Source organism: Psammomys obesus, unplaced genomic scaffold (assembly GCF_907164565.1).
Source record: "Psammomys obesus unplaced genomic scaffold, mPsaObe1.curated_primary_1811, whole genome shotgun sequence".
In the NCBI taxonomy this organism is placed as follows: domain Eukaryota; kingdom Metazoa; phylum Chordata; class Mammalia; order Rodentia; family Muridae; genus Psammomys; species Psammomys obesus.
Window position 1 is genome coordinate 23,236,201 of NW_026585895.1, and position 19,219 is coordinate 23,255,419.

The 19,219-nt window shown below is 43.2% G+C and overlaps 1 protein-coding gene across 1 annotated transcript in view; it reads left to right on the forward strand.

The window, feature by feature from the left end:
* Positions 1-19,219, forward strand: part of Pla2r1 (phospholipase A2 receptor 1) — a 109,176-nt gene that overhangs the window by 16,003 nt on the left and 73,954 nt on the right. The window contains exons 2-6 of the mRNA XM_055600586.1: positions 867-1,253; positions 5,023-5,196; positions 12,098-12,271; positions 18,039-18,152; positions 18,705-18,845. Coding sequence (XP_055456561.1) covers positions 867-1,253; positions 5,023-5,196; positions 12,098-12,271; positions 18,039-18,152; positions 18,705-18,845 — 990 coding nt within the window. The remainder of the gene's footprint in view (positions 1-866; positions 1,254-5,022; positions 5,197-12,097; positions 12,272-18,038; positions 18,153-18,704; positions 18,846-19,219) is intronic.

The window sequence follows — 19,219 nt, forward strand, 5'->3', positions numbered from 1 at the left end:
GCTGACATGTCCAATCAGCAGCAAGCACTTACTGACTTCAGACCACAGAACTAAGAGAGCGTTATCACCTTTAGAATGACTGCTAGGACAGCAGGCAAGCAGTGGACAAGCTTTCTGTGGCTGGATCCGACCAGCTTTTTCACTGGAGACTGACCCAAAGTAGGGAGACTCGAGGGAGCGCCCCGTCACGTCCTGTGTCATTTTCTACTGCTGCCTCTGTGCCCCGCGCCTCCTTCCCTCCTTCAAATCTAGGTCTCAAGCATCCGCTATTGCCAGTGGCTGCATGCTTTCTGGGCTACTCCTGAGAAGAACATCAGCCGATCCCCTTTTGCACTCCTGGTGCCTCTAGACAGGAAGCAATCTGCAGCTTTAAGCACTGAGTCCTTTCTGGAACAGCTGCAGAGAGGCACTTCCGTTTATTTCATTACCTTGTGGTTCTCTGCAGGAAAAACGAGGCTAGAGAGATTTTCATCTCAATGGCTCTCGAATAAGCTGCCGTGTCCCAAACATTAAGAAATTTGTCTGAAGAAAAATCGATTTTGCCTGCTTCCTGAACACGCAGTGTTCCTCTGTATTACTGCTCTCGGTTCAAGTGTTCTAAGAACTTTGACTCTCAGGAAACCCTGTTCATCCATGCCCAGGAGCCTCTTAGATTAGTGGTCCTGTTACTGCCAGTGAGGACTCTTCTGCCTGGCAGGGAACTATTGTATGCAAATAAAGACTTTCCAGGGGACTCTGTCCCTTAACTCCAAAATGACTGGCAGCTGTGACTTATCACAGCTTAGATGCACATGCTGGGATCATCATAGCCTTAGCTAATTATATATGAAAATTGCATACCACATCTTTCGTTCATTCTGTTACAGATAAAGGAATTTTCATCATCCAGAGCGAGAGCCTCAAGACTTGCATTCAGGCAGGTAAATCTGTCCTGACCCTGGAGAGCTGTGAGCAGCCAAACAAGCACATGCTGTGGAAATGGGTCTCAAACAACCACCTCTTCAATGTGGGAGGTGGTGGCTGCCTGGGTCTGAATGTGTCTAATCCGGAACAAGAGTTAAGCCTCTACGAATGTGATTCTACCCTCGTTTCCTTGAGGTGGCACTGTACCAGGAAGGTGATCGTGGGCCCACTCCAGTACGGGGTCCAGGTGAAGCACGGCAGCAGCACCGTGGTGGCGTCGAGGAAACAGCTCCATAAATGGATCACCTATATGTCCGGGGGTGGAGACGTCTGTGAGCATCTTCACAGAGGTAAAAGTAGGCCTAGATGTCCAGAGCAACATAGACAGTATACCATAAGTGAATATATAGAAAGAGATGGCAATAGAGATATAGAAACAGAATTCTACAATGTAAAAGAAGCACATGGAGCCTGTGACGCCGAGGCTTCTGGGAACTTTTAGTAGCTTCCTTGCTTATGGTAAAAGGACTATCAGATCTTGGGATGGATGTGCTAAAGAGATGGCACTCTCAGAATTTAAAGATGTTGAAGGAAAATATTGAACTAGCTCCAGGAATCACTACAGGTGGGGGAAAAGCCAGCAAGAGGGGGAGGTGGAAAACCAGGACGTATCAACAGGGAAGGGTTTTGCGCTGACAGGTATAAAGCAACCACACTGGGTACCACTTCTACGATTGTGGAGGCTCATCTCCACCTGTGGGGGGTGCGAGGGGGTGTCTCTGGTACACTCAGATGCCTTCTAAGCCTGGCTGTCCATGTGACAGCCGTGCTACAAGGCACTGGAAGATAAATGACACACTATTGTCAAGGGTTATTTGTTGGGTACCAAGCATGGATTGTGGGGAGGCATGATTTATAGGGGGACTTTCATTTTCTACAGTTCTGTTACTTTTTGGCATTTTTAAACAGAAAAAGAATGGAGGATATAAAAATAAAACTACACAGTAAAACGCTGACACCCACATTTCATCCCTTCACAGGTCTATTCATTTGTACACCCATCCATCCATCCATCCATCCATCCATCCATCCATCTGTACACAGTGTACACAGTGCATTGTTGTTGTGCATGTTTGTTTTTGTTTTTCTTGAGCACTGACTGTGGATCAGACAGTGTTAGGGACTTGGAATACAGAGACCAAGACAGATGTGGTCCTCCTCCTCGGGATTCGAAGTGCAGCGGCAAAGTCCTACATCCTAAGGCAGGACCTTCTGCTGCTGATGTGAGTGAGTGAAGAGTCAGGTCCAAGACTAAGACTTTTTTTGGGGGGGGGAGGCTTGCATGCTGCAGTAAAGCAAGAGCTTTCTCAGCACGCTGACCTCCCTACAGTCCTCAGAGAGAACTTGATGCTTGCCTTATGTTAGCCCTCTAGCCATACTGACAATGCACACAGCAGCCCACACTGCTGAGTAGAAAACAAGGGACTGAAAGAGATAAAAGGCTGGGTCCTGAAATACCTCTAATTCCTGTGAAAATCTGCAGTGTGGTGGGAACCCAGTCCATCCCCTGCCAAATGCGAGGTGGTGTAGAAATCTCCATAGTTGATCCTCTTGTCTAGATGAAGACCTGATGGCTTCATTGAATATGGCTTAGAAACCCCCATCTTAGAAATCACCCATTGAATCATGAGTGGTCAGTCATGATGGGAGATGATGGCCAAGGAGGATGGATTTTTGCAACATTCTGAGTAAGCTGTCAGCAGATCTGCTCCGCATGGCCATCTTGATGAGAACAGGAGCTAGAAACCGGTCAGGTGTGTTGAGGCTCTGAGGATGGCTTTGCTGGAGACCTGGAATGCCAGAAAAGTGTAGATTCGTGTTTCTCTTCCGTCTCCTAAAAAGGCATTCTGTGGCCATGGCAACCGCCTGACGGAGACTGAGAGGAGGCAGCTGGGCGCCTTGTGGTTGTGCAACTGGACTGGCCAGTTCATCTTCCCCTCATACCGCAGCCCACTTTCTGCCCCAAGTCCTTTCAAAGGCCCAGACTGGCAGCTGGACCTGAGTTGGTACCTGAGTTCCTAGGCGCCCCCCTGCTTTACAGCCCAGCCCACCTGTAAAACTAAAATAAGTTTCTAAAACTTTCCCTCCGTGGTCCATGGATTTCTTTTTCTTTCTTTCTTTCTTTCTTTCTTTCTTTCTTTCTTTCTTTCTTTCTTTCTTTCTTTCTCTCTCTCTCTCTCTTTCGCTTTCTCTCTCTTCTTTCTCTTTCTTTCCCTTCCTTCCTTCCTTCCTTCCTTCCTTCCTTCCCTCCTTCCTTCCTTCCTTCCTTCCTTCCTTCCTTTCTTTGAGGCAAGCACTGCCTGAGAGTAGCGGAGCGGGGAGCAGCTTCGCTGGCCGTGTCTGAGACCCCAGCTCCCTTAGCGGGATGCTTCAGTAGAGGGCACCACCCACAAGAGTGCTATGGATAGAAGCTGCCTCACCCGCTTCACTCTCCCATTCGGACTGTGTCACCGTGCACCCAGGCATTTTTTTTTCTTTTTTCTTTTTCTTTTTCTTTTTAAGACTAGAAGTCTGTTTTCATGACTTCCTCATTTGAAACCCGCCAGTGACACCCCCCCACCCCGCCACCTTCAGAATAAAGACGGAAGTATATTAACAGCAATCTGAGGAACAGCTTCCCGGAGTCCACTCCCTGGAGCCTCCTTTCTTCTCAAACACTCTTTTCTCCAGTTCTTATTGTTCTGGGACAGTTTCTTTCCCCAGACTAGCATCCTTGCTCCAACCAACTTATTCATAGAGCCTTCAGGACAGCCATCCAGCGCAGGGGCCACTCCACTCGATGGCCAATCTTCTTATTTTTATTTTCTTATAGTTTATTTTCTTCATGGCGTTTATTATTACATAAAACTACGTTCACATATTCTTTCTCCACCAAACTAGCTTGTTAACAGAAAGGTTTTTTTTTTTTTTTTTTTTAAATTTCCCTACTATATTTCCAGGGTATGTTAAAGGATCAACAAGTACTTATTTTTTTTTAATTTTAAGAGATTCATTTACTTACTTAATTATTTTGTGTGTGGATGCACGTTAACCACACGCATGCCTGGTGCTCACAGAGGCCAGAAGAGGGCGCTGCATCCCATCCCCAGGAGTTACGGTGGTTGTGAGTCATCCACGCGGGGCTCTGGGAATCAAACCCAGGTCTCCCGAAAGGGGAGCAAGCACTCCACAACATTAAGCCACCTTGCTAACCTGCAGATATCTATTGGCTGTTGTGAAAATTCCTTCCTTGAGGAGACGTAAAAAACATCTACATAGTGTCCCAATGACAAACAGAAAGCGGAGTTCGCCAAAGTTATCCCTGAGGAAGCAATGCTTCAATAGGCTCACAATAGGGTCGGAGGTATGGCCTGGAGACTGGGCGGGCCTAAAGCAGCCATACTGAAGGTCTATGCTTAACATGAATGATAGCCCTTCATGGCTGCGTAAATAAACCCCTCTTCCTTTGGCCTTCCACAGCCTATGCACTCACGTGCCTCTGAATCTCTCAGGACAGTTATACACATTTGAATACAGATGGTGTGGGAGGAGGAGATGGCTAGATAGTCAGGGGAGAGTCCTATGGCCCTCTCCGCCTTCTCCTTTCTTTCAGGAAAGTCAACATGCCACAGGCCCAATCATGATGACACTTCTGATCTGAGGAAGATGGCAGCTGTTTTGCTTAGAGGACTGTGTTCTACACGTCAACCAATGAACGCACAGACACCTATGAAACTATTTGAGTTCAGTCAGTGAGGGCTGATAGGAGGCTGGCACTTTAAGAGAAAAATGCCATTACATTTTTTTTTTTTTTTAAATTTCATTCGTAAATTTGTATGCTGCTGTGAGCAGTAGCCATAGTAAACAAACAGCTAGATAAACATAGGAACAAACCAATTGCCACTCCTTCTAAAGTGTGTCTGCACTCACTAGCTGGTGAGGCCCCGAGGGCTCATAGAGCTTTTAACAAGTGCCTGCCTGTGGGAGGTTTTCAACCAATAAAAACACGCTAACCGATGACACTTTCCAATGAAGATGCTGACACCGTGTTTGATTGTGATTTTTCTTTTCCTCTCCTAGATTTATACACAATCAAGGGGAATGCCCACGGGATGCCTTGTGTGTTTCCTTTCCAGTTCAACCATCGGTGGCACCATGAGTGTATCCGGGAAGGGCAGAAAGAGGGCCTGCTGTGGTGTGCCACCACAAGCCGATACGAACGGGATGAGAAATGGGGATTCTGCCCAGATCCTGGTAAGAATACATACATCTCCATATGTCACGAATGAATCAAGGATGATTGGAAACATATCTGTAGTGAAGGAAAACCACCAAGGTTGATGGGCTGATGTCTGAATAAGCACTCTGATTCCATCAATCTAGACTTTGATTTGAGGTTTGTTTTTGACTTGAAGAGACAATTTTTAATTCATAATCCTTTCCCCCTCTACATTCAAAAGACACTAACTAGCCTTTCTTCATCAGGCTTGGTGCGTAAAAATGATTTAACTGCAATCAAATTATAATATTCTGGGATCTTGCCAATGCCAGCTTCCCAGCAGGAAGCTTCCAAACAACCAGAACACAGACAAGAGCCAGCCATCCTTTCAATCCATGGCTTTGTATGAGCTGCCGTAACGTGTCCACACCCAGACTGCCTGTATGCTTACTGTCAAGTCCAGACATCAGCCAGCCCCTTGATGATCTTTCTGTAGCCCCGAAGTTGCCCTCATGACTCATCAACCACGAGGTCTCATCTGGAATTCTGACTTCTCCAACCTCTCTGTGTAGTCTCAAAACCTTCTCTCAAGTTCTTAACCTAATTTTCCAAGTCCAGTGGCAACTATAACATCCTACTTCTTGATCTCGGATAGTGCTGGATTACTATATATTTTTTTTTATTTAACTAAAAGATTTCCTATTGTCCCTAAGTTTGGAGGATTACCCATAACTTCTGCTCTCTGTATTCTGCTTCCTTCACGTTGGTTCCTGAGACTCAAAAAAAATATATACCACCTACCCTGCCTTCATGCCCACCTCCCTTCCATGCTTGCAATAAAACGCAACAATTAAATTTGAAAGAAAGGCAAATTAAAGAGCCAACTGCCAGTAGTGCAATCAGTAAGCTATCTGAATAGTTATGCTCTAGTGTAAGAGCCACGGGGTGGTTTCGAACTTAAACAAACCAAGGTGAGTCCAACTTCCTCCCAGCAGTGGCTCTTTAGAAAGTGCCTCTGACAGAATGAAGACCATAGCATTGCCTGTTAGGGTTACTGTGTATATTCAATTCGACAGTGCATCAAAGACACTTAGAGAGGCAGGCTCTCAGTAAGCCCTCATATGGACCGGCTGTCACTCATTTTTTCAGCATGATTTCTGTTTTGGCAGTGCCGGGTACCAGACCCGGAGCTTTTAACAGGCCAGGCAATCACTCTGCTACTGAGCTACAGCCCTGTCCTCTCAGCATTTGCTTCTGAATGAATGATCCATCCTCTTCCTTGCTGGTCCTGCCACTAGACGGGGCGTAGAGAGTGGCGAAGGCTAAGAACTTGAAAGCTTCGGGTGTCCCCTCAAAGAAATTGGCATCTAGACTTAAGGCAGGGTGAACAGGCTTGCTCTGTGCCAGAGAATGCAGACAATATTGGATGTGATGCTCGGAATCCCCTGGGGGAAGCAGCCCAGTGGTCCAGGATGTGTGACCTGGTTCAGATGTGGGGCCCAGGCACCTGCATTTTTGGCAAGTGCTAAGGTGAGCCTGATTCATATATTCTTCACCAGGGAATCCGCAATATGCAAGTAATTTCAGGCTATCTCTACCTATACACCAGGATGATATAAGGAGATTTATCAGCCAACATCACTCCAGGTATCAACCATTCCACACGGATACCGTAGTGTGAGGCCCCGTTCTTCACATGGGATCGCTTTTAAGTACAGCCTTCTCCCTAAGGCGCTTTAAAAAGAACCATATACTAGCTTACCTTCCATGGCATTTCTATAAAGCAATACAATCAAAAAGCAAATTGGGGCTGGAAGGGCTTATTCGGCTCCTCTTCCCAATCCACAATGAAGAGAAGTCGAGGCGGGAACCTGGAGGCAGAACTGAAGCAGAGGTCAGTGAGGGACACTGCTCCGTGGTTTGCTCCTCATTCACACAACCTGGGAGCTCCCACACCATCAATCAAGAAAATGCTCCACAGGCTTGTTCACCGGCCTCGCTGACGGAGGCATTTTTCTCAATTGCGGTTCCCTCTTCCCAGATGACCAACGCTTGTGTCAAGCTGGCAAACTGACCAGCACCAACAGTTTTCTTAAGTTTCTGAAAAGAATTTTGTCACCACCCCCTGTCACTCGTAGCCAATTTCCATTTCCCCTGTCCAGGAAGCTAGGTGTTCTTGAGCTCAGGGCTTTTTCATTCCCCAGACCATTTGCTCAGCTCGGGGGGGCTTCTTCAGGAAGCTTCCAGCTTCCTCACAGCAGCAGAGAGCATGGTGATATCATGCTAAAACAACAGCTTTGTTTTCTCCCTTTCTTATTACTTTTGGATCCTGGTGAACAACATAACTCATAGTGAATCTGAGTACAATGACAGCCCTTTTCATGAGTCAAAAAAGTAGACAGGACAAAGAGAGACAAAATAAAGATTCTCACTTTTTGTATCTCATCTAATTTTACAAGGAACAAAATTTTCTGCTTGTGAAATGATGGCTGCCTGTGATAAAAGTTGACTGTAAGGGAGCAAAATTTAAACTTAACACGTGAACAAACCCGATAGCCCTAAGAGTATAGTTAAACACTGTCAAGAATAAGCATGATAAACAGGCCTCAACTCAGGTTTGTTTAGAATAAAGTCTGGGTCATGCCCACACTCTCTGGGCTGTATACCTCACACTGTGAGAGAATTACATTTAGAGATACTTTTGGAATTCTGTCTTCTGGAATGATCCAATTTGCCCCTGAACTTTATTCAGTTAATATATTTTTGATCAGGAATTTGAATGATGGAACTGGATAGATTGGCACCTACAGTAATTGCAACCTTCATCGGGGTCCTTAAAATGGATCAACAATATGTTGTGCCTCTCTTTGTAATAATAAAATAATAATTAATAATAATTTTAATGATTTTAAAAGAATAATTAATGATAATTTTAATAATGATTTAAAAATAAATAAACTTGTGCTTCAAAGAACCTGTCAAGAACCCCGAGAAGAATGGGTTAGTGGTAGAGTGCTTGCCTGGCATGATCAAGGTCCCAAGTTCTATTCCCAGAACCCTCACTCCAAAGATCTCCTTCAAATGGAAGAAAATATTTACAAATCACTGGCCTTGTGAGGATATTGTAGACTGATTTTACACAATCCACAGATTCCCATGGGTGGTACTGCTTCCACTGGGCTGGGCCCTTGTCTTAGTTACTGTTCTATTGCTATGAAGAGACACCGGGACCATGGAAACTTATAAAAGAAAGCATTTAGTTGGGGGAATGCTTTCAGTTTCAGAGGATGCACCCATCATGAACATGGCAGAAAGTACGGCAACAGGCAGGCAGGCAGGTGTGACACTAGAGCAGCACCAAAGAGCTTACATCTTACAAGCACAGGTGGGCTCCTGAAACCTCAAATTCACCCCCAGCGATATACCTTCCCCAGCAAGGCCCCACTTCCTAATCCTTCCCAAACAGTTCACCCACTGGGTGTCAGATTTAAAGGAAATTTCAATTTCCCAAGCTACAAAATGCTCTACAGGGTGATTTCTGATGGATAGCCATGGTGCCTGGGAAACTTGTTAAACCAGTTCCCATCTGTCAAAAGGAGTCCTTTCCCTTAGCGCTGGCAGAAGACATGGAGGGCTCCATCGACAATATCAAAGCCTGTACCAGCCTCCAGGCTCCCTCAGCATCATAAGTACCTGCTCTACATTTCAAAGTCCACATTAGCACCCTATCCCTTCTCACTTTCTCCCTACCCTAACAGGACTCATCCCAGCTCATGGGCTTCCCTCCCCACAGCTGCTCATCCTTCTCACAACTTGTCTGTTCTCACTATCTGCTCTCTATTCTCTGTCTCTGGTTACTCCACTTTCTCTCACAGACAGCTCCGGCTGTGTTCAATCTGCTACTTTTTCTCTCTGCTCTTTCTCATATCTGCAATAAAAAGCCTTCCCTTTAACCATAACATGGAGTGGTCATGTCGGCAGTTTCTTTACTGTGACCCCTCAAATACTCTGAAAACCAAACATTCAAATGTGGGAGTCGTTCTCATTCAATCCATCACAGCCCTCCCACATCAATCATTAATCAAGAAAGTGCCCCACAGACATGCCCACAGGCCAAGCCTCATGGAGACAATTCCTTAATTAAGGTCCCCTCCTCCCACGTGACTCTAGTTTATGTCAAACTGGCATACTGCTAAGGAGATATCATACAATACATAATACTGAGCAGAAAAAAAAAAGAAGCCACAACATAAGTGACTCATAAAACCATAATTCTAAGAAAATAAGCAAGGCACACAATAGCATATATGATATAATTTCAGTTATATGAAATGTATAATAAAAGCAAATATATAGGCACAGACATGGCATTAATGGTAGCCATTATAACACAATAACGTGAAATGGATGGAGGTAGGTAGGGGGGAGGTTGAAAGGGAGACTCAGACTGGCCCTTCATGAGTACTTTGCTTTTTCTTCATATGATTTAACCATTCTAAAACAATTACGATGGTTCCACAATCTTCTGGCTATCCTAAAGATTGGATTATGTGGTTTAAATAGATGAATTACATGGTGTATGACTTATGTTGCAATAAAAACTTTAGGAGATGAGGAATTAAAGACAGTATGTGCATGAAAGTATATAATCATTGGAGACAAAGAGAAGTCAATAACTGGAATGGGGAAAACAAAGTTGAGAGATTTTTGTCTCCTTTTAGAAATAAACGATACTCTGCCATCTTGGAATGCATCTGGAAATAATGCAACTGAGGCATGAAAGATACAGGAAAGTGAAAGCACTTGATGGCTTCTATGTGGTCTCTCAGAAATCAGAAGTAGGGCTCCGACCACACACTCAGCCTTTAACCTGTTGTAGACACAAGAGGAATTCTTAGTAGGAGCGATGGAGAGGAGAGCATAGGTCCAAAGACAATGATAGGTTGTGCGGTGGGAGAAAACGAGAAGAAACTGATCCAATGGCTGTGACGTTGGACAGCTCAGTACGTCTACAGTGTTTCCTGGCCGGTACCTGTATTTACAGATGAGTTCAATATTAAAGACAGCGGAAGACAAGCTTGTCACCCAACAGCATTTAAGGAAAGAGAGAGAGGAGGAGGAAGAGAGAGGAAAATGTTTAGGAACCGCTTTGCTGGGGTGTCTAGAATGTCCTTGCTCAGATGGAATCCTTCAGGACCTCTCCAAATTCCACATAGGAAATAGTTGCAGTGAGGGTTTTGCAAATGATGCGTGTGGGCTGTGGAAACAGGCTGGAGCATGCTAGATTTTGCCTGGGTTTACGCTGCCTGTGATGATTTCTAAGGTTAGATGATCAAGAAACTTCAGTCAAATATTTGCAATAGACACGCACATTCTCACAAGTCAGCTTACTTACCATTCACATCTGTTTAACTCAAACGTTAGAATTCATGCTTCTGTGCAGGCAGACGCAGGTGATGTCTGCTTCTCTAGAGGGGCTGTGTTATTCTACATATCTCGTTTAAAAGTTGTCAGTCAATTTTCATGGTGTCAGTGGTCACATCGGCCGACATAAAGTCTAAACCCAGTGTATTATTGTCCATCTCAGGGAAGGCCTACCATTTTACCTAACGGCAGCGATGAAGGATTCCCTCCCAACGAGGACATGCTAGCCACCCCAGTAAAGTGGTTCCTAGAAATTTCCCCTTCTTTTCCTCCTCCCTGCTCCCTGCCCTTAAATATTGCTTGGTGACAACCCTGTTTTCTGTTGTCTTTACTATCGGACCCATCTATAAACTCACGCACCAGCCTGGAAATACTGTAGACATATTTAGATGTGTAATTATTTACTTATTTCCAATGATCTAATTTGGTTCTTGAAAATGTGTTCAGTAACTAGGCATAAAATCAGGGCTACATTTCTCAAGGCAGTTATCTAAGTATTCTAGGTAAAAACATACCAAAAAAGAGTCATTGTCAAGTCAGTTTGAAGTATATTGAATTAATATTAAGTGGGTTTCTTAACCGCAGGAATCTTCAATGTGGTATACATTATGTATTCCCAGAGGACACGCCACACATATTATGAACCAAATTGTCATGGGAAGTGTCTCGAAGTCACTTTGCTTTAAGGACCATACTTGGGGAAAGAATGACCTAGACGGCAGCTTGCTGCTTCTCCATCAGTCACGTGTATGCCAAAATACAGTTCGAGTTTTCTACACTGTGTCATTGTGTGACTGAGTTTGAGCTGGAGAATTAGTTCACCTTGGGGGCTGGTTTAGAATTTTAGCAAGAGCAGCCATCTGGGCCTTTGCTTTCCATCATTTTAATAAACTCCAGATTCCAGATCTACACTTCACATTCTATTACATTTACTTTTAAGCATACCATGAAATCTTTGACCAGTGTCTTACAAGTAGATTCTGTTTCTATTCCTCTCGTCTGAAGTCTGAAAGAATTACTTAAAATTAGTATCGTTGTTCCTGTGCCCGGTGAAAGCGTGTCTTCATTTTTGACGAGTGTATCTACTTATATCACTTTCACTTCATTTTGGCAGCTTGGTATTAGAGGAGAAAGGTTTGGAGAACAACACTAAGGTCTATCCCAAGTAAATATTTAATTCCCACATTTAACATAGAGTCCTAAAAGCTTGCTTATAAGAGAATCAAAATATTATTTTCAAAAATACTTCATCTCCACTTCTTTCTCTTAAAACTAGTTTCTCTTACTTCCTTTAAAGTATTGAGTATTCTTTACTGATCACTTTTGAGTTTCCTCAGGTAAATTTTGAATGAGTAAGATGCTAATGAAACAACAGTGCATAAATTGCTAGTTAAGACACTGAAGTTTTAGAGCTTGCAGGCTGGAATCATCTTATTTAAATTCATCTTAGAGATGTTAGATATCACTGCACAGAGAAGAGCGTCATGAGTGTTTTTAATGAACTCTTTTCAGCCTCTACCAGGACATTTTGTGATGCCATGTGGCAAAGGAACTCCAGTTCACACATTTGCTACCAATTCAATCTGCTTTCATCTCTCTCTTGGAATGAGGCACATTCTTCATGTCAGATGCAAGGAGGTGCTTTGTTAAGTATTACGGATGAAAATGAAGAAAACTTTATAAAGAGTAAGTATGGGAATGGAAAATAGCTACTGTGGACATTTTTGTTCTTGGATGATATATATATATATATATATATATATATATATATATATATATATATATATTCCTTAATATGACCCAAATTCTAATTCTGAATTTTAAAACCTTAACTTATGGTGTGTGTGTGTGTGTGTGTGTGTGTGTGTGTGTGTGTGAGAGAGAGAGAGAGAGAGAGAGAGAGAAAGAGTTCGAGTGTGTGCATGCATGCATGTGCGTGCAGATGGCAGAGAACAGCTTTTCAGGAGTCAGTTCTCTCCTCCTAGCATATGGGTTCTAGGGATCAAATTCAGATTGTCATGCTTGGTGGCAAGTGCCCCTACCCACTGGGCCATCCCACTACCCCTCCAATCCTGAATTGTTTTCTGTGAACACTGTGCTTTTTTCTTTGGCATCTACTCGTGTCTCAGTTTCCCCTTGGGGAAGAGAAGTTGAAGCTCTAGCACGTGACCCAGGAGAGCTGCAACTCTTGCAGGCGGATCAGAGGAGTTCCCAAACTTAAGAACCAGTGCTTGTAATCTGCAGGATGTAGATTACATCCACTCCACTGGATGTAATGATCAGTCCATTCACTAACATCTTATCCATCCTGTGTGCAGGTGCCCACAGTGCCAAAACTTTAATATTGGAGGGCAAATTAAAAAAGAAAACACTTCCACATATAAGACAACATATATATTTCACAGTGCCAGCAGTGATGGGGATGGAAAAACAGCTTTACTCTATTCCCACATCAGGCTAATGTTGTCTCTTTCCCTTAGGGACCTCCGTTCAGGCAAAACTGAGATTTGTGGCTTTGACAAAGAGAGTCATTTTTTTGGAAACATAATATGATAGAGTTGGAGATTTATTAGAAGACATTTTAACATAGATCTTAAGATATAGGGTCGAAGCAAAGTGTAGGAGTAGCCATTGCTACCATGTTTTGAGTCTGGAATGTGGTGTTTGGGGAGAGAGCTTTTCTATGCTGTCTCAGACTGCTCTCTTTCAGCAATAGCATGACTTGAGACAGCAGTATATCAGACTTCTTGGAAATAGCCCTCCATATAAGCTTTGCATTGTTTAATCTGATCCAAGAGTGGGATGTGAAAAGTGTAAGGGGATTTTTATTGTTATTTCTATTAACACTTATTTTAATAAACGTTACATAGTTCTTTGACCAGAAAACAGAAACAAAGAAACAAAGATGAAATTCAAGCTGTGTTTAGCAAGGCAGACCCACCCAAGTTACAGGCAAGGAAACTCGCCAGCAGTACTTTAGACAAGTTCCCAAGTTGTCAATGGTAATAAACACAGAGGCACAGATACACTCTGTTCCCCACATGAGCGTGAAGAGTTTCCTTTCTGTTAGGAACTTCCATTCTGGCAAAGCAGAGTTTGTTGTTGAATGAAAAAAAGAATATAAGGCTGAACCAAATATGAAGCAGAATTAGAGATTTATTACATGACGTTTTAACATTATCTTAAACACAGCGGTTAATAGAGAAGCACCTGGGGGAAAAATAAAAAAGACAGACACAAACATTGTATCAGTTTCTCAAGAGTGAGATCCTGTCTAGGTATCTTTACAATAGATGTTTATAGAATTTTGGTGGCCTTGTTACCTCTCTAACGATTGCTCAGAAGTCATTCTTCCCCATTTTTAAACATTTCTCAGAGATATACTTTACACCCATGTTAGAAGTTAAATAATTTTCCTCTGGGATTGGGGAGATGGCTCAGCGGTTAAGAGCACTGGCTGCTCTTCCAGAGGACCCAAGTTCAATTCCCAGCAACCACATGGCTGCTCACAACTGTCTTTAACTCCTGTTCCGGCAGATCCAATACCCTCACACAGACATACATGTAGGTAAAACACCAACCTGCATAAAAAATAAAAATAAATAAATTACTTTTAAAAAATAAATTGATGTGCTTTAAAAGGTTCTTTTTTTTCTTCTGAAGAAAGTTGTAAGTTGATTTATGAAGGATACTGTTTAGATTTAGGAATGTGAGAAGCTCAGAGTTAGGCTAAAGTATACACCATTTGTTTCTTAGCTTTGACAAGATAGCTTTAGGAAAAAAAAAAAAATGTATTTGGCCCTATCAGTGGTCAGTGGTGCCTGAAGTTCCTGTCTCCATCAGTAGGATAAGTAAACCAGACCCGGGATGAAAGGCCTAATTTTTCATGCTTTCCGTCCCATGTGCCCGTAATTTTTCCTACCTTTTTATCCTGCCTCAAACAGAATTGTGAAAGTGAGCTGAGACTTGGGTCTTCTCCATCATGGAACCCTCACCTTCCCCTTTTTAGATCAAATTCATTCAGACCTTTAAAAAAGTGATTTGGGGCCTGACAAGGAAATTTGGTGGGTGGAGAGCAGTGCCCAGTCCTGACAGCTTCAGGCAATCCTTGGATTTCATGGTGTGGCAAGAGAGAAGCAACTCCTGAGAGTGTTGTCCTTCCATCCACACACCCGTCCTTACACACATGTACCCCACAAACACATTACTAACTTATTAATTTTAAAATTAGTTTGGAAACATTAAGAACTATCGAATGTAATTTCATTGAGTTTCTAACACAATTTTTTTTTCAAGTTTTACTTCATCTTTACTTTTAGAATTTGAAACTCACCCACATAGAAAGACAAGCAAATGGGGGAAAAAACTGCCCTAGTTCTACAATTTATACTTAACCAGGTTCTGCCAAAGCAGAATAAATATATGTGTTCAGACTCAGTGTTCCAGTTGTGGTAAAGGAAAGGGTTTGTTTCTTTGTACGCTTCCAGGTAATAGCCATCACTGAGGGGAGTCAGGGCAGGTGAGAAAGGGACAGAGGCACAGGCCACAGAGGCAGGGTGCTGACTGGCTTTGTTTAGCCTGCTTTCATATACTATTGAAGGCCATCCCATCCTTCCAGGGTCAGCCCAGGGGCGGACCACCCACAGCTGGCCGGCCCCTCCCCTATCAACAACTGCTCAGGAAAATGTCTTGCCTTTGGGACAGCGGGACAGCATCATAAAAGAATTTTCTCAGTTGAGTGTCCCTCTTCCCAGGCTGGCTTGTGTCGGGTCGATAACCACAACAAACAAACAAAACCTCGCCAGTGGTATCCGTAGACATTGGTACAGCATTGGAAACATGGGGTGCCGTTACATGGTACACAGATGGAAGGAATGGGGGGGGGGCTCCTGCCGGTGTTTGAATCCTGCCACTACCACCTACTTTCAGGCTTACTCAAGAAGTGATTTAGCCTCTACACATTCCAGTTTTCCCTGCCATCTAGTGGAAATAATGACAGTATATATATATATATATATATATATATATATACACACACATAATATTTCTACATTGTGGTGTGTGCATGTGTGGGTGTGTATGAACATATATATATATATATATATATATATATATATATATATATATATATATATATTCCAACATTGTGGTGTATACCTGTGTGTGTGTGCTCCCATGTTTACGTGTGGCATATGTACCTGAGTGAGCAGCTGCATGTGTCCCTGCGCACGCAGCTGGAAGGCAGAGCAAGGCCTGCTGTCCAGCGTCTGTCTGTATTACTCTCTGTCTTATTCTTTTGAGACAGTCTCTCACTGACCCGGCGGTTCACAAGTTCCACTGGGCTAGCTGGCCAGTGAGCTCCTGGGGTCTTTCTGGATGTGCAAGGCGTACCAGTCACGTCCAGCTCTTGATGTGGGTGCCGGGAATTTGACTTGATGCCCTCGTGCTTGCTGAACGAGCACTCTTGCCCACAGAGCCATCTCTTCAGGCCTGCACCTTGTTTTAATTGCTACCGAGCAGTCTAACTTTGTAATAACATATCAATCTGCCTTTGGCTTAGGCAGATAAAGTTATTTTGGCATTTGTTTATCGCCGTGGCCAACCATTCCCACACATCCCAGTCGCTTTATCTGTATTTGAGGAACGAGATTCTCTGGCTGGAAGTAGAAGCCGACTCACAGCTTTACAAAGCCAGAGCCGTCTCCCAGGGGGACTGTGTGAGTAGATGCATAGTGCGTGCTCACCCTCCCACCCCCAGCTCTGCACAAGTGGGAAATTATCGTCAAAACTAATTTGAATGAATCTTATTGGAGTAAAATGACAATTTCCAAAATCATTACTAATGTGTAATGGGTCTTATGCAAAAGCTTGCACACCATTTATGAATTACAGTTGTTATCTATCTTGACTGCCATGGTTTCTCGTGGGAGAATTTGTACCTATTCATCAAGCTTGAATAGCAATTTAAATAAAATAAGATATGTCGGTGGCTTTTATTTAAACATTTCAATTCTATAATTAGGCTTCGGGGATTGTTTGGGGAAATAGAAGTCTATTCATAAAGACAGAAATTGTCCTAACCCAAGTATTCTCAGTGATGTGACAAGTCCAACGTCTCTCTAGTCACTAAATTGTGAGGGGAAGAATTCTCTAGGCTGTCACAAATGACAAGAAACATCCAAAGGGATTTAGTCCTGAGCTTGTATTTGTGTTAAGGGTAAACTTAGTTATAAAGGGAAATACACGTGTGGGGGTGTTTGTTTGACTGGTTGGTTGGTTGATATTTGTGTGTGTGTGTTTAGTTTTATTTCTGTGTGTGTACTTTCAAACATGAATTACAATTTGCATGATCTTTGTTTGTGTTTTAGTAAACACAATTGCCCGGCTTTGAGCATTGGATTAATTCTCAGAATAATTAATATTTGAATTAGCTTATCTTACATCACTTAGAGCTTTGCCTGGGTATGACGTATGGAAATTCCGCGCTGTCTTGTCAGTGAGCCTTCCAACCCACTCCATCCTTATGGGAAGGTTAACGATTTAATCCAACCATCGGGAAGTGACTGGGTATAAAGCCACAAAAACTTGGACATGGAGCTCACGCTCACTATATTCCATTCAGGATAACAGCATGCTTTTCTGAAGTGTCCAGCTTACCCCAGCTTTCACTGTTGGGTGAAAATATCCCCTTGCTGAGGAGGAGCAGCAGACTTACTCGGGAATACACTGAGTCCTCACCCTGATAATCACACAACCCGTGGTGCAAACTGAAGAGCGTGTGAGAATAAAGCGACTTCAGTTACTTCCTGTTATGAAACCACAGGAAGGAAGGAAGGAAGGAAGGAAGGAAGGAAGGAAGGAAGGAAGGAAGCCCAGACAGTCACTATCTGTATAACCTGCCTATAATCTCAGGCTAGGTCCCTGCACTTAGAAAGGTGGACAGACAGAGACAGAGAGAGAGAAACAAACACACAGAGATAGAAACAAAGACAGAGATCCAAAGAGCCAAAAACAAAGGCAGAGACACACAGAGACAGACAGACAGACTGACACACAGAGACAGAAACAAAGACAGAGAGACAGAGAGGCAGGGAGACAGAAAGGGAGAAAAGGAGAGGAAGTGAGTGAATTATTCTGAAGCACATGAGTCAGTAGAAAATGGTGCTTTCCTTTATGAAAGAAATGTCAAAATGGCAATCTCTGAGAAGGCCACAAAATTAGTCATTGACATGGGTTGCTCTTCCCATCTCATTCTAAAAAAAAAAAAAAAAAAGTTTTTCAACTTAGGCACACTAAAAGGTCATAACACCTGTTTATATCTTAGTCTGGCATTACCTGTGGCTTTATGACGTGAAGAAATAGCAAGTCAAGAAAGCAGTGGCAAGCTGGGTTTGGCTTCCTTTTTGTTCTGTCTGTTCGCTTTCCTGTTGGAACGCTGTGGTTTTCTTTTCAGAGCAGCTGAGCGGGGACACGGTGGAAGTGTGGATTGGTCTGAACCAGCTGGACGAAGAGGCCGGCTGGCAGTGGTCTGATGGAACGCCGCTCAGCTACCTGAACTGGAGCCCAGGTAGCTGCGACACCTTCTTTGCCTTCAACATGCTGGGGTATGCTGCAGACTTAGATGCAGCAGTCCCAGAAAAAGATCTTATTCTGAGAGCAGATAATTTCTTTTTCCTTGGGTCAGGGTCTCCCGTGTTATCCACGCAAGTCTAGAGCTCTCAGTCCTCCTGCCTTGACCTCTCGAGTACTGGAACGGCAGGTGTAGGCCACCACGCTTGGTGGGTTATACTGTTTTATCCTTACTCACTTCCTACAAGGCGAGCTTTGCAGAGGGCGGAAGTCAGAAAGATAATCCATTTAGCTAACATTGTGGGGATTTGGGGGGTCAGAGATGGACTGCTGTTTTCAAAATAGCAACAAAACTGCAAAATACTCCTCTCCTTTAAAACACCGGAAGTGGCTCTCTAGCTGTCCTTGGAAGATCAGTTCATCACCTTAGACTTGAACTTCAAGGTCACAGCTAATCATGACAAATATCCCGTAGGGGTCGCTAACAGAGGCAAAGAGAAGGGTTACCCTCTGTGCGGAAACTACATTTCTGTGTATATTGATTTTTCAGAGATACATGCTGGGCCGTTTGTTGAGTATCGTTGCGGAACGCTGAAACGTGCCTCAGCTGCCTGGAGGAGCAGGGACTGTGAGTCGCCCTTGCCTTATGTATGCAAACGGCATCTAAACCGCACTGCCCAGGACAGTTTTGGTAAGTGCTCCTACAAACCTTCTGTGGTCGTTGACAGGTCCCCTTGATGCATTGAAATCTCTCTACTTCGGTTAATAATTCATAATTATGACTTGGCAGAATCAGAGTTATGGCTACATAAATAAAAATATATGTGACCCTAAAGCCATCCTAAAGTACCAAGGCGACGACAAATGCATTTACTCAAAACTAGAACAAAACAACATGAGTCGAGCAAATGTTTCTGTCCTTTCTCTCAAAAGAGTTTCACTCTTTATCATTCTACATTAGAAAAACAAAGTATGCATATATATATATATATATATATATTCAGTATACATATATTGAATTTTATTTGTGGGATTCCTTAAACTTAAAGGTAAAAGAAAATAATT